Here is a 27,058-nt window from a genome sequence, read left to right as displayed (position 1 = left end):
TCATAAGGGCTCAAAGAGTTCAAAGCTTAAATCTTTCTAGTTTCTGCTACATTCTAGAGAGAATGGAACATAGCCATAAGCGAACACTCAAGATATGCAAAATCATATATTGAACACTGTGATATATGTTTTGTGCACCAAGTGTATGTCATTTAATTTAAATTATTTAATTTCCATTAGAAAATGGAGCTATAGAAACACTTTTTCCTTGTTTCCAGGGCCGGACCTAGAGGAATGCAGAAGCGGCACCTGCCTAGGGTGCAACAACGTGGTGGCGCTGGACAAGTACCTGTTCAAGGGTCTTCTGCCAACTCCAAGTCTGGGTTCACTCCCTTACTGATCTCGCCTCCCAAATCTCTCCTCCCCTCCCTCTGTCACTCACCTCTACCTCCCTCTCTACCCTGCCCTTACCCGTTGCTCTCCCCCCCCTTCTCATCTAATATGGAGCATGCACGCACACACTGGGGGGCTGGTGTTGCTGACTGGGGTGTCTAGGGCACCTGGTCGACTTGTCTCTTTCCCCTACCTTCATGGCAAATTTTTCCCTGCATTATGCACAAAGTGGAAGTAAATCTGTGAGCAAGTAAAGAATTTCTGCTTTTTCCAGAAAGTTTGTGACTTGGGGGTTTTCAATAAGGGATTTTATGGTGATCCTTTATTTGGTTTACCATACCTTAGGTGTTTGATTATTTGAAAATTAAAAATAAATTGAATTGTTTTGCCACTAATATGTATTTATGCAGCTTCATTACAAATTACTGTTTTACTATTGCAGAGAAAAATAATTATTAATAACAAATATTTGCTTAAAATGGACTCTTGGAAAATGGGTTTCCGGATAATATAATACATCACGTTTGTGATAATGTTACAGAAAGCCCTTTGCTACTTTAGTCATCACACTTCCCAAATGTTTTTCTGGAGGTGTATGCTGCAGCTACTGGATAGTGAAATCCAAGTAAAAGTGCAGTGGAGTATGAAATGAATGGGACATAAAGATCTATGGGAACAGATCAGGCCTCTGGAATATTAATACTAATAGTGCTGTGCCTTTCTGGTAGCCTGTCTGACATTTTCCTATACAGCTGGCCGGGTGCCTAGAAAGTATTGCTTGATATTATTGCAGGCGCCTGCATCCCACGCATGCAGTAGTTTCACAATATTGGATAAATGAATTTTTTTTTTAACTGTATTAGTTTGTTATAAATCTTTATTCTTTTTCACCTAATGTGTGTGTGTGCTTTTAGATAGAGAACGAAATAGAGAAAAAGAGTACAATACATTTAATTGAATTCTTAGAGACATACTGTAATGGAAAAATGTCATTGCTTTCTTTTTGACTATGAAGATTTTCATTCATCCAGGTCATGGTATATCTAGTATAGGTAAATCTAAAAACAACTGGACTTGCTGAGTAATCAATGAAGACGTTTCACTACTCATCCGAGCAGCTTCTTCAGTTCAACTGACTGGTGTGGGAAACTCTTCAACTAATCCAATCACAATGGCACATTGTAACTCTTCAAAGAGGTGACATCTGAAGAAATTCACAGCGGTGTAGATTCTGTGTAGCTACTGTGATAGGATCATCCAATTGCTTTCTTTTCTTCTCTGCAACTACAAGCGACAACTTTAGGCATATGAAATATGTGCTACATTAAAGTAACAAGGATTTTAAGAAAAAGACTACTACTATTTCCCACTGATGTGGAGTAAAGAGGTCAATTAGCTGATTTGCTTGTAGTGACTCTTTTCTAAACAAGGCTTTACATATGGGACCAGGCAGGCCCTGACTGGCAATGTTTGTGTTCTGGCAAATTCCAGAAGGGCTGCTGTACATTTCCATAGAAAGTCATTATTTATTGGGCTGATGGGGACTGCTTGGGCCTCTGTGCACTTGGAATGCCAGGACCTATTGTGAATCCCAGTCCGGCCTTGGGACCAGGCCTATATAAGGTCCTAGCATATATGCCTCTGCCTTTATAGTGGGATAAAAAATTAAATACAGTTGTAAAAGAGTAGTCCTGAAATCAGTTTAAAAAAAGATTAAATCTTTTTGAAAGGTCTACCTCACACTGAAGAACAGTGATCCCCAACCAGTGGCTCGCGAGCAACATGAGGCTCATCTGGATTGGAGGCAAGTTTTGGTTGCATAAAAACCAGGTGCAGGCTCCCAATCTATATGGGGTAACCAAATAGCCAGTCACAGCCCTTACTTGGTACCCCGAGTAACATTTTGGATGCTTGTGGTGCTCCCCAACTCTTTTTACATTTGAATACCAGATTCAATTCAGTTGGAGGTTTATCAGGTGAACACTGATGGACTAGATTCAATTTGAGATGCAATTCAATTCAGAAAAACATATGTCACAGTTTATCATGTGAAAACTCTATTAAAGTCTATGGAAAAAATGGGGGAAAGTTTTTCTTCTCCTTGAATTCTCAAATTGAATCTCATCCATGAGTTTTCACTTTTTTTTTTGTTCTACACTGGCTATTCACATACAAAATCTTATGATGCATATTCAAATTATTAGCAGTATACACTAATATGTAACTGAGCAGTACAATTATTTTAACTCATCCTTTACAGAGGAACACTAGTAAGAAAAGCATGGAAGATTTTAAGCCACAGTGTAGAGAAAGGAGTGGGCTTATCATACACTGAAAATAGCAAAAGCCCTAGAGATCGAGCAGGCATCATTGGTGCATCTGGGACATTTTCTATATCTGGCATTAAAACATTTGAAAAGTAAAATGGGCAACTATATAGCTCCCTATTTTACTGCACAGGGATTATGCACTACAATTAAAACTACACCCCACTCAAAATGTAATTGTGGCTAATGAGCTCAAAAACAAAAATAACCCAGACCCAGACCAACATAGTACATATCTTATTTATGGCCTGAAATAAAGGGCATTTGTTGTGGTTCAGAAACTGTTTCTCCAGAAGAAACTGACCTTTACTTAAAGAGATACTGACACCTGAAATTAAACTTTTTTTTACATCTATTATAATATTGGCTTTGCAAGCTACTTCTAACTTTGCCATAACGTATTTGCATGATGCTTTTACATTACCTGTCTGATCCCCCATGTTCCTGTATGAGGGGGCTGCCATAATTGTGCAGCAGGAGTCCGTTAGCATTAGAAACTGTAACTAACAGGCTGAGATGGGACAGTCAGGTTGGCAAAGTCAGAGTGTCAGAGTGTCAGAGAGTCAGAGAGTCAGGCTTAGGAACTTCAACTAACAATTATATACAAAAACAAACCTCTCAGCAACAAATGATCAACATGACCTATAGGTAACATTTAATGTACATTCATATGCTAAAATTAATTTTTTAGTGTCAGTATCACTTTAACAAGACAGCTGGAAGCACTGGTTGGCATGAATTCCTTTTTGTTCCTTTTTATACTCTCTGTTGTAAATGCTAGGCCTCAAATCAAGATTTGCTGAAGATCAAAACTTGCTTGCACCCTAGGAAATGGTAGGACAAACTTGCAGTGAAGAGAGAAGACATAAACCAGATGTTTAAGTTCATTAGGCATTAACATACAGATAATAACTTTGATAAGTACTGTATCCCATATTCTGTGGATACATTCTAAGCTCTGTAAATGTTCTATGCAGTGTCGGACTGGCCCGGCGGGAAACCGGGAAAAAACCCGGTGGGCCCCGACCCTTAATGGGCCCCCGCCGGGCCAGACCCCTCTCCCGACAAGTTTGTTTGAAAAAAAAAAAAGATTTCTATAAGCGCCGCGCTGCTCCATCTGCGCATGCGTGCAGCGGCATTCATACAGATCCCTGAGCGGCGCCTTTCAAGCAGGAGCGTCGAGCCGCGCCGTCACGCAGGCGCGCAGTGCGCATCACAGTAGGGGGGTGGGGGGGTCAGGGGGCCCTGGACAGTAGTCCCGGTGGGCCCCGGGCCCCCCAGTCCGACCCTGGTTCTATGCCATGTTCTATGCTCTTATTGTTAAGTGAGTGCATTAGTATTGACCCCTAAGAGATACCAATAATGTAAAAGAACTATGGGTAGTAACATTGGAGCACCACATGTGTTAGGCCCTTCCACAGGGAAAAAATGAAGCTAGAGATAATGCAATGGCACACAAACTTGGGAAATACAGGTATTTCCTTATTGAATATTTAGTAGATATATAACAAAAAGGCAGCATATTGTACATCATTTTAGACATGAGATGCTTTCAAATGTAAAAAATCAATAATCAAAGTTTTACTTTAGTAAACACAAATGTGTTTTTTTTCTAGGTAATTGGGAGATTCCAGAAAATGGGAAGAATGAGTGATGCATTTTGGACAACAAAAACATTTTTACTTTGAAGGTAATATCACAGGAAGAATGCACAAATAAACATTTCCAAAGCAGAGAACTTTTCCTGGCCTAGGGATGTTCAACCAGAACACTATGGGAAATGGAACTATCAGAGCCCCAAAAAGGGAGGACAGCTGCCTCTTTTCCAGGAGGCGTGAGCACTCCTCTGGCGCTTTTAGCAAGTTACAGGAGACAGTGTTACTTCTGGAAGAGGAACTGAGGCAGAGATGGAAAGAGCTCCAAGAAAAGGATGATAGAATCCTACAGCTGGAGAAGGACCTGGAAATGAAAGTTACTCAAATAGACAAGCTGCAGGATGCTCTTGGGTATAATGTTATTCAAATGTCCCCAAAGGGCAGTCAAAAAAAGAAGCTTCTTAGTGTTATAAACCAAGGACCTGCTCAGAACAATGAGAAAGTGGCAGAGTCCCACAGGCGGCAGAAAGCCAAGGAAGGCGTGTCAGCTGAGCCAACTTCACGACATTTCTACAGCCCTTCTTCTCAGAACCCTGATGTCACATGTGTCAGGAAAGATTCCAGGTAATGGCATAAGGTCCTCATAGTAGCTTTAAATTCCAACTCTGTTATGGGTCTGCAAATGTCAAATGATGCTTTATCATTAATACATATTCAAAAATACATTTTGTGAATATTATTGTGATTATTTCTATTAATAGTAATAATAATAATTATTTTTATAATACCATTACTACTACTATTATCATTATTGTTATTAGTAGTAGTAGTATTAAAATGCCATCTCATTATGAGCATCACAGTCCCTGAAAATTGAAAAATATATTAGTTGCAAGGGTTCAAATGTATTGCTAATCTTCTTTTTCTGAGCATCTCATATTGATCTTTTTACTTGCAGAATGAAAAATGTAAAGATGTAAAAAAAGCCCTTTAATTAAATTTAGTAAACCCTAGGTGTTTATCATCATCATTTATTTATATAGTGCCAACAAGTTGTGCAGAGCTTTACATTCATTTATAACAAACAGGGATCTAATGTTATGAGACTTTCTTTATGTATTAATGGTCTGAAAACACTCACAACAAGACATAAAAGGGGTTATTTATCAAAGTCCGAATGTCAAAAATTTTGAAAAAATCTGTTTTTTTTTTTACTATAAAATACGATTTTTTTGTGGAAAAAAACCCTAAATTTTTTGGAATTTATTAAGTCAGAATCTTAAAATCCGGCATCTCAGACCTGCCGAGCTTGTATATACATCCTATTTGGACGTTTCTGTGATCTGAGCTGGAATTTGCCCCGAAAATGTTTAAAGGAGAAGGAAAGGTTAAAACTAAGTAAGCCTTATCAGAAAGGTCCATCTAAATATACCAGTAAACCCCCAAAGTAGTGCTGCTCTGAGTCCCCTGTCAAAAGAAACACAGCATTTCTTTCCTTCTATTGTGTACACATGGGCTTCTGTATCAGACTTCCTGCCTTCAGCTTAAACCTCATTGCCCTGGGCAAGAGCATGCTCAGTTTGCTCCTCTTCCCCACCCCTCCATCTTTTACATGTAAAGATGTAAAAAAAGCCCTTTAATTAAATTTAGTAAACCCTAGGTGTTTATCATCATCATTTATTTATATAGTGCCAACAAGTTGTGCAGAGCTTTACATTCATTTATAACAAACAGGGATCTAATGTTATGAGACTTTCTTTATGTATTAATGGTCTGAAAACACTCACAACAAGACATAAAAGGGGTTATTTATCAAAGTCCGAATGTCAAAAATTTTGAAAAAATCAGTTTTGTTTTTTTTACTATAAAATACGATTTTTTTGTGGAAAAAAACCCTAAATTTTTTGGAATTTATTAAACCCCGAGGCTGCAATAAGTCAGAATCTTAAAATCCGGCATCTCAGACCTGCCGAGCTTGTATATACATCCTATTTGGACGTTTCTGTGATCTGAGCTGGAATTTGCCCCGAAAATGTTTAAAGGAGAAGGAAAGGTTAAAACTAAGTAAGCCTTATCAGAAAGGTCCATCTAAATATACCAGTAAACCCCCAAAGTAGTGCTGCTCTGAGTCTCCTGTCAAAAGAAACACAGCATTTCTTTCCTTCTATTATGTACACATGGGCTTCTGTATCAGACTTCCTGCCTTCAGCTTAAACCTCATTGCCCTGGGCAAGAGCATGCTCAGTTTGCTCCTCTTCCCCACCCCTCCCTTCTCAACTGTAATCTGAGCCCAGAGCAGGGAGAGACTCAGGCAGGAAGTGATGTCACACCACATTAATACTGCAGCTCCTATCCTAAACAAACAGAGAGTTTCTAGAGCTTTTTACTCAGGTATGGTAAAACATTCTGCAGAATAAATATAGCATTCTAGCTTGCACTATTGCAGCTAATCTATTGGCAATAAAATGTCTCCGTAGCTTTCCTTCTCCTTTAAGACTTTTCAGCAAAAATCCGAAAAAAATCTGGCTTTTCGGGAGAAATCACAAAAAAAAATCATACCATTTGACAAGAAACTGAAGAAAATCATACGATACAATTTTTGTACGATTTTTTCAGAGTTTTCCCCTAATCGATTAATTTGTGCTATTTTGATAATAAATAGGTCAAAGTATGGATTCCAGTTTGGTTGGACTTTTTAATTGAAATGATTATTGAAATAATTTGGATTCAATAAATAAGGCCCAAAATGTGTAGTTTGCCAATTAGGTAATAGAATCCTACATTTATACTGAAATAAATCTACAAATTATTTTCTTCCTAGTAAGAAGCAGATTGTCATGAAAATATGTATTTACAAAAAATATACCTACAATATTCTCAGTAAATTTTTACTGTAACATTTTTAGAACTTGTATTTGTTCTCTGTAGTTTACAGTCATAGGTTCAAAATATTACCCTCTGACAGATGATCAATTTTAATTCAAAAGGTTAAAGCACCATTAAACACTTCTATCATGACTTTAATGGCCATTTTCTGAAATGTCACAGATGAAAATCATTCCTCTTACTAGCAAAGCAGTTTTCTCATAACCGTAAAAATTGAATATTAGAATCTCTGCCTTAAGGTGTTGACTAGGTGCATCCCATATGTGGGGAATATTCTTCTCTGGTTTCTGGAAACAAAATGTAGATAAAATAATATTGCCAATGATATTTAGTCTTTACTATTAGATTTTGTGTATATAGAATTAGATTTTTTTAATGTTTTAAAAATATCTCTTTGGAGCTACTATTAAACAGACAGTTTTAAGCAAACAGGGAATGATTCTTATTAAGGCTCTGATGGATTTTGTAATTCTACAAATGCTGGAGGACCACAATTACAATTTGAAATGGTAGGAGCTTGGCGGCATTTAAAAGAATGGTTGTAGTACAAAATTGTTATTGTACAAGAGACAGAACTCATAGGTGGCACATTATATTACATATACAGTTATGTTGATGTTAAGTGAAGTTCAATTTTTGTACCTATTGTGTGGAGATGAGTTCCCATGGTTCAATAGAATATACAAATACCAGCATATAGGGGTGTAATCTATTACTGAAAGAAGAAAGAATATGTATAAGGAAGAAAGAATATTTTTTTGTAAATGGCACATGAGTCATATGAATGAGACATTCTTTTGCTAAATAAGGTATTTTATTTTCATTCTTGCTTGCTTGGGGAATATTAATGACATGCAAAATTGTCAAACAACAACTATAGATCATTGCTATTATATGCAAAGTCAGGGAAGTGATGCCACATGACCATTATAGACAGTCAGGAGATCCCATTCTATCTTCTAATGCAAAACAGAAGAAATCCTGAGAAGGAAACCAATTCAACATGGAATACCCTTACCCCTATCAAGCTTGATGCATTCACTTCCCAGGGGCTGCATATTCTGATTTGAAACCTCTAACCTACACTGATGAGCCTTAATAATGGCAAAAAAACAGTCTGTAGTTGGGTTTTGATTAGATGCTACCCTGGCTTTGCATTAAACTAAGTGGCTTAGCTTTTCCATGAAAATATACACATTCAAGAATTTGCATTTAAATAAGGGGAAGGTGTCCTTACTCTTCTATATAATCCTATATCTTATTCTCTTTATAAGCCACTTGACAAGAGTCTATTTTAAATCGCAGATCTTGAGTAAGCTTAAAATAATGGGTTATGTGCTTCGTGATTTAACAGCTGTATAACGTAAATTGAATTAATTTGCTGTCTAAATTAGCAATGGGAATATTATGACTTGAGTGTCAGTCTTGCACTGTAGCTCAGTAACTTCTTTCCCAGTTTTACCATTTATAAGGGAAATGAATAATTCATTTAATAGCATATGATTTAGCTTTTGCAATTAACCAGTCTATCCAACCAATACTGTACATAAATGTGGGGTAACTTCCAAGAGGTGTACGGAATGTGAGATAGTTAGAGTATGTGGTCCATTAATTCTTTCAGTTTCTGGGCCCAAAATAGACTGTGACAAAACCAAAAACTTAGCCAACTTATTTTAGAACATTGGTCCCCAAACAGCTGTTCCCCCTAGTGGGGCCCAGTCTAAATGCCATAAAGGCTTTAATCTGGTAACAATAGATATTTGCAATGCTATTTTTTCCTGGAAGTCCAGTCTGAGGGGCATTTAGAGCAAAATTTGGCATTATCATTTATTTTCTCTTTTATATTTTTGGAGCTGATTAGCAAATATAGCAGTGTTCTGATGTCTTTGTAACATTTAAATGAAAAGGTACACATCAAAGATGCATTACATCATTGTAATTACAGTTTCTTTTAATTTCTGTTTAAAAAATTCTAGTGTAAAGTAATTATAAGGATCACATTACCTTCTTTTCCCAACCATTATTAAAGTGTACAGGATTTATAAATGAAGTACACTTACCTGGAGATCTAATCTTATCAGACATAGGAAAAAAGTGTAAAGAGTCAGTATCATTTTCACTATGTAAATTAGACACATCACTTTTGCCTTACATGAAGAGCGGAGAGACAATCGCCCTGAGAGCCCAGATTCAGAAGAGCCTGCTTAGCTCAAAATTATCCTTGGTAAAAGTTCATAGTATTATTGTATAATAATGGTAAAAATAATAACTGTAATAATAACTGTAAAAAATAATTCACTATAGAGATGTCCCCAGTTTTTTCAGCCTGAAGAATGGTTTAACATTGTTCATTAATTTTATTTTTCACTGTTTGGTGCCCCAAACCTTCCCATGGGCTTCCCTTAAATTTAATTGTGGTCCTCTTAAAGCAAAGCTATCTGTTTACTAATAATATAAATTTATCCATAGTACTTTTTCACGACACTTTCTTTAATCAGCTTTAAAAGTCGTCTTAATAGAGCTGGAAGAAAATAAATCTTAATAAAAGTGCCTGCAGTGTTGCTCTTATACAGACTTGAGTGGAATGTAAGTCAGCAATGCATTGCACTGATTGCTAGAAAATGCACAGGGAGGAAACACATAAAACAGTATACATAACAGAGTTGCAGCTTCTTATTTAAGATCACATTTGGGTTAGATTCATTTCCATGAGAACATTTTATTTTATGGTTTATTATGTGAAAATGTATGGGAAAGATTCAATTTGAGGAGAAAAACTTTCCTCCTATTTCAGTTCCAGCTATTTCCAATAGACCTCATAGAGTATTTATGTGATAAACCATGAGATAAGTTTTCCTTAATGAATTGCATATGACTCTAAATTAGGAGATAAGCTTTTCCCATCAAATGGAATGTGGCCCATTGCACCATGAGTGTTTGCTATAAACATAGTACCATAGAAGCTGGTACATAATTTCCTTCGACTAGCCATTTTCACTGGCTTCATGATATCAGTTGGGCTCTGGGAGACTTTTTTTGACACATTTAGTTTCTGAATACATCTTTTTTCCTTAGCTTTGCCTTAAACCAATGTTCCCTCCAAGGTGTGCACTCGTGCATGTGCACATAAATTTTGAGCCCAACACAAACAATAAATTGTGGTGCACACAAAAAATTTGGTGTGAAAACACTAAATTTTGTATTTCTCACTAGAGCACACAAAGGTGCGCACAAAATAATAATAAGGAATTAGAGGGGAAATTGCCTTAGACATATACCCAGCTTAACCTTGGTTTAAATACAGTATGTGTGTATTGCAACCAGACCACACAAACGTCTTCCCTTTACCTTCCCCAAATATGTGCACAGTGATCAGATCGAAGCCTGATGCACACAGGAAAACATATACCTTATATTTTGCTAATGCCGTTTCTTTATATATATAGAGTATATATAATCCTTTCTAATAATTGTCTTGCAATATTGTTATAAACAATTAAATTAATTAATTAATTGTTTTCATCTGTTCTATAAATATAAAACTTTTGAGAAAGTTTGTTCCATGTTTGTAACCTATTGCAAATAAACAAACCACTTTTCTGTTTCCCTAGTGCCAAGAAGCTAATCACGGGTGCCATTATGAGTAATGACTTTTTAAGGCAGCTTGAGGCTTCACATGTCAGGTGTATGGTGGACTGTATGTATGAAAGAGTATATAGTAAGTCACAGCTTGTAATTCAAGAGGGGGCAGCCGGAAACCATCTCTATGTGCTGGCAGGTGAGGAGGAGTTGTTTTTTCTTTTGTTAATTCTATATCAGAATATTGCATTCAAATGCACTCAAATTAAAGGATTCATGGGGACCTCTGTTTTCTGTACAACTGCTTTTATTCATTGTTTCAGCAAAATCAAATTGACAAGTAGTGGTGTAGCATTATTGTCTTCACTTGGTATAAATCATATTCTGGCTTCGGTAAAAGTCATTGGATATAGATTCATAGTCAGTTGTCTGATCTGATTTCCTGTGCAGTTACACCCACAAACATGAAAGATTATTTCTACAGATAAACAGGTGGACATTTTTAGTCATTGTAATTGGCCACACCCATCATTGCCAATACAGGTGCCACTACCTCATACAATGACATTATTGAAAATGTCATGCTTTCTTCTATGTGGAAAAAATATGGGAAAGACAATTTCTGTTTAAGTACTATATTGCCCCTATGTACTAAATGAGGTCTATACAGAACTGGTTTGCTGGGATAGATGTGGAGAACCTAAGTAACTTATAAAGAGCCATATATGTAACCCAAATTAACATGTTTTGAGTTACACTGAATTGAGCCAGGCCTGATCTCCTAAAATTAGCACCAAAACCATCCATCAATGTTCAATCATCTAGTGGGAAGCCTTCTCAGTATAGCAAAAGAGAGGGCAAACGTCAAATGAATACCCTTAGAATAAAATGTTAAATTGGGGGGGGGGGGTCCAGATACTTTTGGCCATACAGTATAGATTGAAAATTACCAGTTAAATCAATATTAACATTAGCATGTGAGCCCCTTAGCATAGGATCACATAACATATATTAATGAAAAAAATAGTGCAAAATAATCACAGCAAACAGCATTGCATAAAGTTATATTAAATTGTATTAAAACATACCACAAGGCTGTGTCTTCCCTCTGTCGCCATACCTCATTCCAGCCACTCTCTCCTGATGCTTTTCGCGACATTGGGCTCTTCTTCAGAAGAGGTCTATAGACTGTAAATGACATAGCTCATCATAAATATTTTTTATTCTTTGCTAGGCGAGTAGACCAATGTTTTGCCATTGTAACTGCGAACACAAAAGTCACTATCATGTTGGCAATACTTTTGCAGCTAATGCAGCTAATGCTAGCTATGCAAGCTCATTTTCACATTATATATTCAACATGAAGTAGGTCTTGGTTTGCTCTTAGCAATGGTACTTGCCATGGCTACTAAGGCCAATACTACATTATTGTTCCCTTCGAAGCATAGATTGCCTGTAAATGGAGCCTGTAACAAGGAATTTAATTCGTAAAAGAAACTGCTCCATGGTGGATATGGCACCAATCAATATGTAGCTTTCTGGTGCAGTATGCACTTCTTAGTTATTGTCTTTCCTACCAGTGACATCACTTCCTCAACTTATATGAAATATAGCTTTTATTGTGGCCCAATCACTAATGGTAATGCTATAGAATTTATACAGTATGGTATGGCCAGATGCAATTCCAAGTATGGGGTATTACCGTCCTTGCCACTAACTAAGTGGAAGATGACTTATTATAGTCTTACAAACTATAATAGTATTTTTTGTGGACACAACAAAAGTTCCACTAGCTGTCCCCTGAGCCAGTAATGAACAAACAATTTTAAGGATGGGTTCATTTTGTTAATTATTTCATAATTTAGTCCCATCTATGCAGTGTATTATACGCAGCTAACACTGCAAATCATTGCAAAGTAACTAACATAAAGGAGGTTTATCCGAGAAGAGCATTAATAAAGTGGTGAGCATACTAAACAATAAACATACTGTGCAAATTCACTGCAGAAAAAAATGTTTTGTAATTAACAGGATTATTTAATCCCTACAGATGGTTTGCTTGATGTTATTCAGAACAGCAGGTTGCTGGGGCAGATGCATCCTGGGACTGCTTTTGGAGAACTGGCAATTCTTTATAACTGCAAAAGGACTGCAACTGTGAAAGGTATGTGTGTGCGTGGAAAAAACATTCATAAATATATATATATTTCCTGTAAAATATTTACAATTCATGCAAACTCCTTCCAATAATTTATGCTCTGTATAGAAAAAAGTAGATAAAAAGACATTAAAAATGCTGCATTGAGTACCCAAAAATTAATGTCACTTTCATCAGTGCAGTAGTAGAAGGAATATAATTATTTTATTTCAATAGATATGAAGGATTATGTCTTCTCACATATCTAATTACTTTTTTCAGTTTCTTCCTGTTATCTTTATTGGAACAATGATATTACAAACTAATGAACCAAATACAATAAAGGAGTCAATTAAGATGCAGCCAAATTTTAAGATAATCATACACTGAAGTATGTATCCAGTCAGTCCTCTGATAGCCTCAAACATGCAGCAAATCAGCTCATCATTTGAATTGCTTTCTATTTTAAGGCTCAATTACTCAAAGACTGCTTGGCCAAATTGCTTGTTAGGGGGACATGTACGTAATATTACTTACATTTTAAATTCTGATTATAAAATGAGCTTTACTCTGTCTACTCTGCATTTTTATTTTCATTTTTTCTGCTGCCGAAATAGAAACTAATCCCATTAGAAATATTCCTGGGTGTTCATATCAAATTGCATTCCCATATTCTTTTGCATTTCAAATGCATTCTAGACACAAATCCTTTAAAAGACTTAAAGCTCTTTTTGGGTGAAGACACACGGTGCTGCTAGTAGCAACTGCTTGATGTGGCTAGAAAAAATGGATAGACAATACTGAGAATTGCCTCTGCTAAAACACACATAGAGGCACATTTATCAAAGGTCAAATTTCAAATTCATGTGAGTTTTTAAAGGGGTGGTTCACCTTTTAGGTAACTTTTAGGGGCACATTTACTTAGGGCGAATATCAAGGGTCAATTAACCCTCGATATTTGACCGTCGAAGTTAAATCCTTCGACTTCGAATATCGAAGTCGAAGGATTTAGCGATATTCATTTGATCGAACGATCGAAGGAATAATCGTTTGATCGAACGATTAAATCCTTCGAATCGAACAATTCAAAGGATTTTAATCCATCGATCGAACGATTTTCCTTCGATCAAAAATTGGCTAGAAAGCCTATGGGGACCTTCCCCATAGGCTAACATTGATGCTCGGTAGGTTTTAGGTGGCGAAGTGGGTGGTCAACGTTTTTTTTTAAAGAGACAGTACTTCGACTATTGAACAGTCGAATAGTCGAACGATTTTTAGTTTGAATCGTTCGATTCGAAGTCGTAGTCGAAGGTCAAAGTAGCCAATTCGATGGTCGAAGTAGCCAAAAAAATACTTTGAAATTCAAAGTATTTTTTATTCTATTCCTTCACTCGAGCTAAGTAAATGTGCCCCTTAGTATGTAATAGAATAGCCAATTCTAAGGAACTTTTCCACTGGTATTCATTATTTATTTTTTATAGTTTTATAATTATTTGCCTTTTTCCTGTCACTCTTTCCAGTTTTTTATCTAAAAAGCAAATGCTCTGTAAGGCTACAAAATTATTGTTATTGCTAATTTTCTATTTCTAGTAAGGTCCTCTCCTATTCATATTCGAGTCTCTTATTCAAATCAATATATGGTTGCTAGAGTAATTTGGACCCTAGCTACCAGATTGTTTTTAATGCAAATTGAAGAGCTGCTGAATAAAAAGCTAAATAACTCAAAAACCTTAAAAAAACAAAAATTAAAAATAATTGCAAATTGTCTCAGAATATCACTATCTATGTCATACTAAGGGGCAGATTTATCAAAGGTCGAAGTGAAAATTTCGAGCTTATTTTTGTGAACTTCGACTAGGGAATTGTCCAAATTCGATAAGAATTTGAAAAGAATTAGAGGACCTATTTGGCCAAAAAAAACCTTCGATTTAATTTCAATCTGTCTTTTTAAATTCAAATTTTGACATTTTTCAAATTCCACCCTTGATAAATCTGCCCCCAAAAGTTAACTCAAAGGTGAACCACCCATTTAAAAACTCCCCTAAATTCCCATAAATTTGAAATTTGACAAATCAACATGTATTAAAAAATCACATTTTTATAACTCGGATGAATTAAATCGACCCGAAAACCCGAATCGAGTCGATTTGAATCTAAAATATTTGTTTCGAGTTTTTTCTCTGAAAAAAACTTGCGTGTCAAGAAGGCTGCAAACAACTCCAAATTGATCCCTGGACCTCTCCCGATGAAACTTCAAAGGAGGCTGACACAAGCCTGGACCCATGAAGTAGTAAAGCCGGAGTCAGCTGGTAAAAGGTTGAAAAAGCTTACATTTTATTTTTCATAAATTAAGAACCAAGGCCTGACGTGTTTTGTGTCTATTAAGGACACTTAGTCATAGGCTGAACATTGAACATAACATACAGGATATTTAAAAGAAAGATAGCCAATGGGAAGTAAGTAGGCAGTGAAACATTCAAATCCTAGGATTCATTAGACACACCCCCTCTCCCATTGACTCAAACAGTAATTCGGCAGGTTTTAGGTATCTTAAATCTTAATTCGAAGAGTATGATATATCTCGAAAATGGAATTCAGTTTTTTTAAAAAAGCTCTAATCGAATTTGAATAACTCCCTAGTTGAATTTCACAGTTTTGACCATAAAAAAATTAGAAAATTTGAATTTCGAATTCAAATTTTCAGTTCAACCCTTGATCTTGATCTGTCCCATAGTGTCTTAGCAAATACAGTTATCACTACTGTCTATTTTGTAGCTGTGACAAGTTGCTGCTACTAGTAGCTCTGTTTGTCTTCACCCTTAGGTCTAGGGCCTAATTGCTCCATGTACCTGCAGTCAGGTGGAAGCTGTACTTGTCAGTGCAGATACACGGGGATAGATAGAGGGTTTGGTTATATATAATGTAAGAATATCGCAGAATTGTATCATCAATTTTTGCAAAATGTTTATTTGAATGTCAAATTTAATATTTTGGTAAAGGAAATTACAAATGGCCTACTCATCTCTTAGTGCCAGTGACATTCATTAGGTAACACCTTGTCTAAAAATTCATGTTTTTTTAATATATTTAAAACTCAAAAAATTTTAACTTATTAAGTGTAAAAACCACAAAAAACACTAAGGGGGTTATTTACTAAACTCCAATTTGTTATGGTCAGCGTTTTAAAGGGGAAATTTTTTTTTTTAGCTAGTAATTGTCTTTAGGGTAGAACTACATGGACGTTTTGGCATCTGATACCTGCTGTTCCAACACGTTGCAAGGAATCGCAGGCGTCACCTCAGATGCGCCAAATCTAATGTAAGTAATAGGAATGTTGGATCTTGTCGCAGCGTGCATCTGACACGATGCTTCCTCACATCGCATCAGAACGGAAGGTATCGGATGTCAAAACACCTGTGTAGTTCTACCCTTAGAGGTTTTAGAGAGATTCATATTTTTTAGTGCATTATTCAGTGTTTTTTCCCATACTTTTTATAATTGCATCTTTTAGTAATTTTCATGACATTTGTGACTTTAGAATGCCATGAGTTCGAGTTTAATCATGGTTTCAAAAGCTCTTAAAACACAAAAATTTTAATAAATGGGCCTCCACATGTCATATAGAATATTGTCTCGGACTCCTGTGCACTTATTATTATCTGTTCTGTATTTGAAATCCATAGGGGCAAATTTACTAAAGGGCAAAGTGACTAACGCTGGCGAAAATTCGCCAGTGTGATGTAATTTCGGTACGTAACTTCATTAGTGAAAGAGACTGATGCTGCCGCTCATTCGCACTCAATCACCAGACGAAGTTGCTTTCTGGTGAAGGGACGTAACTGCGCCAATTCACTAAGATGCGGATTTTACTGAACTTTACCTCTTGCGCCAGACTTGCTTCGCCACCTCAGACCAGGCAAGGTGCAATAGAGTAGATAAGACTTCCTCAAAATTTAGTTGAAAAATACTGGCGTCCTTTCCTTTTTTCAGGGTGATAGGTTGCAAAAGAGCGTAATTTCTTTTTGGGGTAAACGTCTTCCCCCCTACATTTCCTAACATATGGCACATAAACTATACACTGGGCTCATGTGTAGGGCATTATAACAACTATTTTAATAAGCTTCCCTGGGCTTGTGTAATGTAATGTATTTGCTGCAACATATACGTCCATTCAACTTTAACTTCCCGTATGCAAATTAGCCAACGCTAGCGCAACTTTGCTCTGCTTGCTGAATTAATGCTAGCGCAACTTTGCGAGCATTCGGTGCCCTGGACGCAACTTTGCATGTTAGTGAATTAGCATTGTCTGAGTGAATTTTCACTTGACGAAGTGTTGCCTGTGAAGCCGTCGCTGGCGAATTTTATCCGCTTAGTAAATTTTCCACCATAGTCTCTTACCCCATGTTCAGTTAAAAAATGAATCCACTTCTGACAAATCGGTAATTCTGCTGATTCAAGCATTCAAATCCTCTCCATAAACTAGTTTTAAAAGCCATGATTGTGTACTAAGTAATCAGTCTATTGAAGGTTAAGATGAAAAATGTAGTTACATTTTTACAAAAAAAATCAGGTTCCTCCAGCAGATCTAATATGACTTTGGATGCCTTTTGGAGTTCTTTACAATTGAAACCTCTGGGGGATGGCACAAAGCAAGAAAAATATTCATAAATGCTTTCATGCTTGCGTAAATGTAATTGCCAAATAATAAATACAGTTCAAGCAAATAGGAGCAGTAGCACACCTGGTCTCTCAGAATCCTCACCGGTGCTTGGGGTTAAAGGAGGACGGCACCTCCAACCAATGATCAATAGATGAAAACTCCAGCACACGAATGCTTAAGGGTTCATAACCCGTGTTTATTGTCAATGCCAAACAGGAAACAACGTTTCGGGGGTGTACCCCTTCGTCAGGGGTACCTGACGAAGGGGTACGCCCCCGAAACGTTGTTTCCTGTTTGGCATTGACAATAAACACGGGTTATGAACCCTTAAGCATTCGTGTGCTGGAGTTTTCATCTATTGATCAAATAATAAATACACCAGAACTAAAAAAAAAAAAAAATACTAGAAAAGCTATGAAGCATTTCTTATGCACAGAAAAGAATCAAAGAAAGAATTTACAAATTTTGATAAATCTGCCCTTATGGTTTTATATTTTCTTTACCGTGTGGAGATTTTTTGATAGAATGAGATGCGGCAATGCTTCATTGTGAGAAAAGTACTTCCAGCTGTGTGAGCAGCTTTTTTAGAATTATCTTCCCTCAACACTTTGTTTTATCTGGTTACATGACAGATTTGCTTTTATTGGATCCATGATTTATAAAGCTTTTTTAAATGACGAATTTATATGCATTTATATTTCAAAAAAAAAAAGTTGAAAGAAGCATAATAAAAATGTCTGGTGCCAGGCTGCTGTGGGTTGATGAGATCCTAGTGAATCTGCCACCTGTAGCTAGGTTTAGAAGTGACCCTACTATATTTAGACAGAACCTAATTTCTTCTAATAATGGGTGCTGAAAATACCTACTCGTATAGAAAGCATTTGAAAGGCTATTGTATTATATTGATCCCCTTATATATTTATACATAGTTATTATATCACCCATTAAGTGCCTCTTCTCCAGCGTGAACAACCCCAACTTGGCCAGTCTTTTCCTCAAAGATTTTCCATACCTTATACCAACTTAGTTGCCCTTCTCTGGAACCTCTCTAATTCAATAATGTCTGTTTGAGCACTGGAGACCAAAACAGTATGGCATATTCTAGATGGGGCCTTACCAGTGCTCTATACAGCTGTAGAATAACTACTACTCCCGTGAATCTATGCCCATTTTAATACAGCTCAAGACCTTATTTGCTGCTGACTGGCATTGCTTGCTACAACCAAGTTTATCATCAGTACCGTAACTAGAGGGGGGCGGGCCCTGGTGCGTGACGTACAGCCGGCCCCCGCCCCCTCCGTATGGCCTGCATTTCAGGGGCAGTCGGGCTGCCCGGGGGTCCTCGGGGGGTGCGGGCCCTGGCCAGCTCGCACCCCCTGCTCCCCCGGTAGTTCCGCCACTGTTTATCATCTACAAGGACTCCAAGGTCCTTCTCTATTATGTATTTGCCTAGTGCAGTCACATTAAGGGTATAAGTGACTTGGATATTTTTACATCCCAGGTGCATGACTTTACATTTATCAATATTGAATCTCATTTGCCACTTAGCTGCCCAGATTGGCAGTTTGTCAAGATCCTGTGCAAGAATTCCACATTCTGCAATGTTGCAAGTTTACATCTTGTGAAACCTGGAACACCACTGAAACAATGCAGAAATAGGGGATCTAGATACTGATACAGACATATGAAAAGGAAATTTATTGATTTTATTGAATGTGGCTACAGGTATAGGATTCATCTGAAAACCCATCATCCAGAATGATCCAAATTATAGGAAGGCCATCTTCCATAGAGTCCATTTTGATCAAATAATTCTAAGTTTAAAAATGATTCACTTTTTTTCTTTGCAATAATAAAACAGTATATTGTACTTGATCCTATCTAGACTGCATTAATCCATATTGGTGGTGAAACCATCTTATTGGGTTTATATAATATGTATTGCTTTTTAGTAGACTTAAGGTACGAAGATCCAATTTCGAAGTCCATAACCTTACTAAATAAGGTTGAATCATGGATTCTATTGTGGTTGGACTTTATTTTTATATAAATACTATATAATACTTTCAATTGGTCCTCATTATTTTTTTTAATAGATTTTGAAGTATTTACCTTCTTCTTTTGATTCTTTTCAGCTTAGTTTTTCCCATGTCCAGCAGCCACAAAACTATTGCTCTGTGAGGCCACTATTTTATAATTATTGCTACTTTTTATAACTTATTTTTCTATTCAAGGACCTCTCCAATTCATGTATCAGTATCACATTCAAACCACCCCCTGGTTGTCAATGTATTTTGGACCCTAGCAACCAGATACAGATTATACAAATAATAAAAAATGAAGAACAACAGGTAAACTGTGTTAGAATATTACTCTCTACATCATAGTAAAAGGTGAACAACCTGTCTAAGGAATTAGAATAATTAAAAAATAAAAACAAACAAATATGATTGTTTACCATCAACATGGATTTAGGCTATCATAAATTACAGGATGCTGTTTTATTTTTATAAAGAAAAAAATCAGTCAAAAATTATTATATTGCTTACTTAAATGGAAGACTATGGTAGATGGTATTCCTGCATTTTAGGATAACAAGTTATGGGATAATGAAATCCCTTGCATATAGTATATCATCTAGTGGGTATATCATCTAGTGGCCAGTCTAGGGGGTTATTTCTTAAAATTTGAAAAGTTCTCACTATTTTATGACAATTACTCCGACCAAATTCGCATGGACTTTTTGTCCCTATTTATCAATACATTTTTTTCCAGATTTTTTTCCGAAAATTTCTCGTGTTGGAAAAAAACTTGTTCAAATCTGAATTGTACAAATTTTTCTGATTGGTCGCCAAAAACATTTTCAGATTTGATGCTCGAAAACCTCAAAAGTTTTTTTCTACTAAAAAATAGTGTTTTCCCCTAAAAGTCCGACCAGAAAAATACTGATCTTAGTAAATAACCCCCCAAATGTTTCCTTTTCTATCAAGTGTAGTCCCTTCCACTTCCATTATTTTCTTGCCTACATTATTGCTACTATCACCCGTCTTATTCTTCTCCTTCACTTTTCCTTGTGATCCTCCATTCCCTCAAAGGCATCTAATTATTCAGGGAGTGAATTGAGGTATCTCAGATGGTTTAGGGTAGGACTAAACGGGCGAGTGATCCGATGCGCTGTGCAAAAACGCAGGCATCAAATCGGATGCAACGGAAATAAGGTAAGTGAATGCATTGTCGGATGGTGTCGCAGCATTGATCCGACACGCCTGTCAGATGCAGACGCTGCACGCTGCATCCGACAGTCGCGACGCGTCGGATCAACCCTGCCATTCATCCGACATTTTCATTACTTGCCTTATTTCTGTCGCTTTTGATTTTTGCGCAACACTTTGGATTGCTCCAAAATCGTCCGTGTAGTCCTACCCTTAAAGTCTGCATGTCATAAATATGCCAATTGCTTGAGGGAAGAAAATACTTCTCAACAGGTAGTTTGGTAAATGTCTGTGCAGTGTGCTGTACCCGCTGAGTGATCTTTTAATGAAAGGATTCTTATTGACAGCTGAAACGAATGAGCACAATAGGTGCGTCTTCACCTCTGAGAAAATGTTTCTAAAATGAGTCTTTAGTGGCTGTTAGAAATTAGCCTGATTAGGGATGCTGTGCAAATTACAAAGATTGGATGTAGAATCTTGAATAAGTCATTTGAAAAGAATTTTAGCAAGGCTGAGTTTTGAAAGATTGAAAGCAAAGGGCAGATTATCAGGACATAAATGTATAAATACACATTGTGACCCTACAGTGGACACAATTAAATAGACTAGATAGACACACAGGCAGACAGATAGTTACAGGCAGTAGATATTCGCCAAATCCAGGATTTAGTTCGGGCAGTATTAGGCCTTTTTCAGCAGCATTTGCCTGAATCCAATTGCCTGGCTGAACCAAATCTGAATCCTAAAAATCATGTGACTTTTCATCATGCAAACAATTACATTAAACATTATTTAACCTTTAATCCATCCTTACCCTAATTTGCAAATCAGGATTTGGATTCAGTTCGATATTCTTCTGTATATTTCATGAAGGATTCTGCTGAATTGGATTCAGTGCATCCCTAATAGGCAATGATCCAGAGGGACTTTCTGTTGTGCATGTATTACTTAAAATCAAGATGTCATGTTGCTGATGAGACATTCTTTATCCTTAGCTAGAGCAGCAAGTCTAGTTCCTGTAAATTACCCTTCCATCCATTTATTGTTTTCTTAGAAAAATAACATTACACGCTTATTTCAAGGAGAGAAAGAGCTCAAAGTAAAATAAGTACAGGTACAGTATGATAAATTCCTTAAATTTGAATAACTGAAGATTCTGTACTGTATCATAAAGTACAATAAAAGAAGTGCAAAAAATATGGTTCTTGTGATAAGACTACATTGCTGCAATAAAGGATTGTGAGGATGACATTTCACAGCCCAGTAATTGTAAACTAGGGCAGAAAAACATATAAGAACATCAAAGAATTCATGGAGCTGAATAGCTTCCTAAGGAAGAAAGAACATGGGGATAGCAAGCATAATATTTTTGCACAGAAAGTCACAATTGCCATTCCTCTCAACTGGAGAAAAAAGTACAACTTGATGAATTAAGTGCTAACAAGTGCAACAGGAGCATATCTAAAACACAACTATTTAGTCCTGAAATAAGTGTGAGAAAAAACTACTTCTCCTATCAAAGTTGAAATTCCAGCTAGTTAAATTCCAGTGGCTGGATTGACAGCTATAAAATTACATTATAATTTTAAATATTTAAATACGTATACTTAGTTCATTCTTATTTTAATTTTCTAAGAATAAACAGCTCAAACTAACTTTCGTTCAGTACCATTCACAGCGTCATGAAATATGTAAGCCTTTAAGTCAGCACTGGGCCATTTAAGCCAATGATTTAATTTAAATAAGTGTAGAGAGTACATGGTCATGCTGCTTCATAAATACACTTTAAGCACAGTCTCCTGTAAACCTCTTATTAAAATTTCAGATGCGAAAAGGGAGCAGTCTTGTATGGTTTCCCATGAGTACATCAAGTCCATTACTTGACAGCCCCTATCTTGCTAGTTTATCACAAACCGATGAAACATGAATACATTTAATGCCATTATCTGACTGCGGTATAGTAGGGGGATGTCAAAAGCCCTTTTTGGTGCTAAATGAAGCTAGCAATGACCTTTATCGAGTACAGTGTATTTATCAGTTTGTACAGCAGAATCTTTGCTGGAATGGTAACATGTTTGAGAATAATTTACTCTATAAAAAACTACCCAAGCTAAAAAGCTCATTAGATTTTGATTGTATAAGTTATGGGGGCCCAGCATACTCCTACTTTTACTTAGGTTTCTTTTATTGTAAATTTTTCACTGTATGTAATATTTATTGATACTCCTTTTAAGCCAACTCTAACTCTAAAAACAACTCCTCCTCACAACACCAAACACTGCCTAATTATAAGATTCTGACTAGTCAGAACATTGATCCATTAAAGTTTGTATTCTTTCCTCAGTTGTAAGCAGTGATGAGCGAAGCTGTCCTGTTTTGCTTTGCTGAAAAAATTGAGAAATTCTGAAAATTAGCGAAACCCATTGAAGTACTGTATATGGACATTTTTTGTTGAGTTGATGTTCTGCATTGTACAATTCTTGAACATTTTTTGTTGAGATGGTGTTTTTCGCTGCAAAAAACTATGGGCACTTTTTTCTACTTTTGGATACTAAAATGTTTTCAAGTCTTGTTCACTGAATCTGCAGTGTTGGAATTTACAAACTGGCATTAAAAATCGCTGAATTGCACTGAATTTAACGGGAAGTTGAAATTTCATATGTTATTGCTCTTTTTGCTACTATACACATGCCCTATATTGTTTGAGAGCCTCCTATCCACATTGCTACAACTGCTTTTTCAGTAGAAAAAAAGAAGACTCCCATGTTGCCAATTTCATGTCTGTGATATTTGACATTACTCCTGGTTGTCTGGTAGTGGTAACTACTACACTAGGGGAGTTATTTATCAAAGGTCAATATTAGAGTAATGTGAATTTTCAAGGGACCTCTGCCATTGACTTCTACATGAGCAGGTTTTAGAGGGAGAATAGTAGAATAAGAACAGTTTCCAGGGTGGAGGTGTGATAAATCTCACATTCGAATTCGAAATTCGAGTTGATGGTTTTAAAATGGAATTTGTGAGTTTTGACCAAAAAAAATTGAAAATTTTAATTTACCATTCGAACCTTAGTAAATCTAGCGCTAAATAACTATGTTGCTGTAGAATATTTATTACTATGCTAACTTACAAACACGGGCACTAAATTAATTATAACTGCTACTACTAATAATAATAAATATGACCACAATCAGACAATATCTAGGTGCTTGCTAGCAATTGCTTAAAACAAATGCTTGAACAAATGACCATACACTATACATACAGGTTCTTATGCTCCCACATTTTCTTTAGCTAGTGTGGGAAACAGGTAAACCACTCAGAAATACCACTTGGAAGTTTTTATAGAGCAGGAGTGCCCATACTTTACTAATGTGGGGTCTACTTTTAATGATGTTGTCCCATTATGATCTACATCCATAAAAGCACTTAAATATTGATTCATAGGAAAATGTATATTGTTATATTTAGCAAACAACTATTTCTTATGTAACCTTAATAATAAATATCTGAATGAAATGCATGAAACAGGAGGGTGATTTAGACAAGCTGTTTGTTGACAGTGTCTTGAAATCTACTGATCTCCAGTTAAAAGTCTACTGGTAGATCCCGATATACCTTTTGGGCAACCCTGTTATAGAGTAAGTTATTCTCACAATTTGCTCTGAAACCTGCAGATACAATTAAGATGAATATTTGCAAATGGGAAAATTACAGCTTAACTCAAAATTCCACTTAAAAGATAATTTAAAGGTAACCATATTGATGTCAAAATTATGTTTTTGTAGTGTTCTTTGTCAGTCTTACTCTGCCACCATGTAAAGCCAGTTTATTTGCGTCTCAACATCAATTGTGTTGGAAAATGAGTTTTATGATTGCACGTCTCATTTGTACCACTCTCTGTGTTGCATTATATTATGATGAGTACTGTACCGAATCTTTTTGTTTGATGGAATGGACATTTCATGATACTAAGTGGTGGCTTATTCTGGATCACCAGTAAAAAAAACTACATGCTGCTAAATTGTTATCATAGAAAAGGGTCATTTGCCTTTTAATGACTGACCAACTTGGCTATAATAAATAGCAAAACTGACACTTGAAAATCTAAAATAGTTTGTTCAGTATTATATCTTTATTCTCATTCCTGTATTATATATAATGTTCGTTTGATTTAGATATCTGCCAATTTTAGGTGATGCTTTAATCGAAAATATGTTTAAAAAAGTTTTTTAACTTTTATTTTATGAAAATAGACAGTAAATTATAGAATTTCCTTTGAATAATTAGTGAACATTACAGGTTTGCTTTTGCATTTTGTTTACATTTAAAATTGGGGAAGAATATATTCAAAATGTGTTCAAAACATATTAGGGTACTTTTGTACCTTGTTTCTCTGCAATTTGCACCCAGTGCTCACAAGTGCAGAATGGAGTGCAGATAGTTGCATCTTTCTCAGAATGTGCAGCACCTCGTAACAGAGGGGTGTCAGTAGGGTGCAAATGAAACACTTCTGAGCACAAAGCACTGAAACTTTTGGAACACAATGCTCAGAAAGTTTAGGGCCTTAACATTGCACAGCAAACAGAGTTTAGTTCTCATGACAGTTTCCCTATCTCATTTAACACTACAATGAACACCAATATGTTTGCTTTGCAGCTGTGACTGATTCAAAAATCTGGGTCCTGGACAGGCAGGTTTTCCAGAACATTATGATGAGTTCAGCTCAGGCCCAACACCAAGAGTATTTCAGCTTCCTGCGCAGGTATGTTGGACCATTATATTTTATAATAAAGATTCTCATATTATAGAACTCAATGAGGCTGCTTTACTACTACAGTATTCTAATGTCAGTTGTAGTCACACCTCCACAGAAACCTCTAAGAAACTTTTAAGAAACCCACATCCCTAATGTATACAGAATTTAAGAACTGTCCTGTAAGAATATTTGCATATTTCAGTTATGAAGACAAGACCAACAAAATGTAAACAAGTATAAGAAAACATTTACCTACCAGTAATAGTGCAGCTTTGCATCTGAAAGAATTAGAGATCTGCAATAAATCCTTCCAGTTAAAAGCTTTTCTAATGTAGTAGCTAACTGTAATCTCTGTTTGCATTATAGCTCCCTCTGCATTTATTATTGATTTCCTATGTATCCTTCCTCCTGTCTCTCTCTAAGCTGAAACACATTATAAGCTACATAATGCAACTTGCCGGATAAGACATTATAGATGTGATGGGTTGGTTCATTAGCAGTGCCAGATAAAGCTGGGGGTATGGAAGGGGGGGGGGTCATAATGATTACAGCAGAGTTGCAAAGCTAAGCAACCCTTGACTACAAGAATAGAGCAGCAATGTATGAGTCTTCTGCAGCACTTTGCTTAAATGACCCCCTACAGGCTAATTTAACAGTTCCCTAAACTCGTTGAAGACAATTTCAAGGCACTGAACCAAAATGCTCATGCTTAGCAGAGAGTCTGGGGTGATTTTTATGTATCTGGGACAGTGGGAGTCTTTCTACATTACAGTTAAATAGTCTTGCGCCACTGTGATATGATCCAGTCTCTGTCAGTCAGCAGCTCCGGCTTTCAGGAAATCATTAAGGAATGTGGGCAACAGACATTACAGGAGAGAGAGTGGGTGAAAATCTATATTAACAGAGGCAGGGAGCAGGGAATGAATAACAGTGCTGTCAATGTCTATTTAAAAATCCTATACAGTAAAAAATAACTTTTTTGCCTTTTTTTTTTTAGTGTTTCTCTTTTAAAAGACTTGCCTGAAGAAAAGTTATCCAAGATTGTGGACTGCCTGGAAGTTGTACGTATTTTATTTCCTGTCTCACAAATACTAAAGGTTCTGCCCTTTTTTGATTATTTTCTAATAAAGCATTGACGTTCATGTTATTATACCCACAAAGGGGTATATTCCTTGTTAAATAGATAAAGGAGTTGTTTAACTTTAAATCTACTTTTAGTATGATGTAGAGAGGGGTATTCTGATACAAATTGCAATTGGTTTTCATGTTTTATTTTTGTTAAAGTTATTTAGCTTATTAATTCAGCAGCAATCAAGATTGCAATTTCAGCAATCTGGTTTCAAAATTACCCTAGCAACCATGCACTGGTTTGAAAATGAGACAGGGATATCAATATGAGAGGGCCTTAATAGAAAGATGGATCATAAAAAGTAGCAATAACAATCAATGCGTAACCTTACAGAGCATTTGCTTTAAGAAAGGGTCTGCGACCCCCCATTTGAAAGTTGGAAAGAGTCAGAAGAAGAAAGCAAAAAATTCATATGCTATAAAAAAGAAAAAGGAAGGCCAA

The 27,058-nt window shown here is 36.3% G+C and overlaps 1 protein-coding gene and 1 long non-coding RNA gene across 2 annotated transcripts in view; one reads left to right on the top strand and one right to left on the bottom strand.

The window, feature by feature from the left end:
* Positions 1-27,058, top strand: part of LOC108697216 (cGMP-dependent protein kinase 2) — a 90,959-nt gene that overhangs the window by 19,382 nt on the left and 44,519 nt on the right. The window contains exons 2-6 of the mRNA XM_018227133.2: positions 4,277-4,879; positions 10,753-10,919; positions 12,771-12,884; positions 25,389-25,494; positions 26,486-26,549. Of these exons, the coding sequence (XP_018082622.2) occupies positions 4,416-4,879; positions 10,753-10,919; positions 12,771-12,884; positions 25,389-25,494; positions 26,486-26,549 (915 nt within the window). The 5' untranslated portion in view covers positions 4,277-4,415. The remainder of the gene's footprint in view (positions 1-4,276; positions 4,880-10,752; positions 10,920-12,770; positions 12,885-25,388; positions 25,495-26,485; positions 26,550-27,058) is intronic.
* On the bottom strand, positions 4,796-25,947 carry LOC121396282. Its single transcript, XR_005962956.1, has 5 exons — positions 25,745-25,947; positions 11,809-11,908; positions 9,202-9,214; positions 7,784-7,856; positions 4,796-4,931 (listed from the first exon to the last, which is right to left on the bottom strand). It is a non-coding gene; the product is annotated as an uncharacterized LOC121396282 (long non-coding RNA).

Source organism: Xenopus laevis, chromosome 7S (genome assembly GCF_017654675.1).
Source record: "Xenopus laevis strain J_2021 chromosome 7S, Xenopus_laevis_v10.1, whole genome shotgun sequence".
NCBI classification, from domain to species: domain Eukaryota; kingdom Metazoa; phylum Chordata; class Amphibia; order Anura; family Pipidae; genus Xenopus; species Xenopus laevis.
Note: the sequence above shows the minus strand (reverse complement) of the source record. Positions and strands in the feature narration are given on the sequence as shown.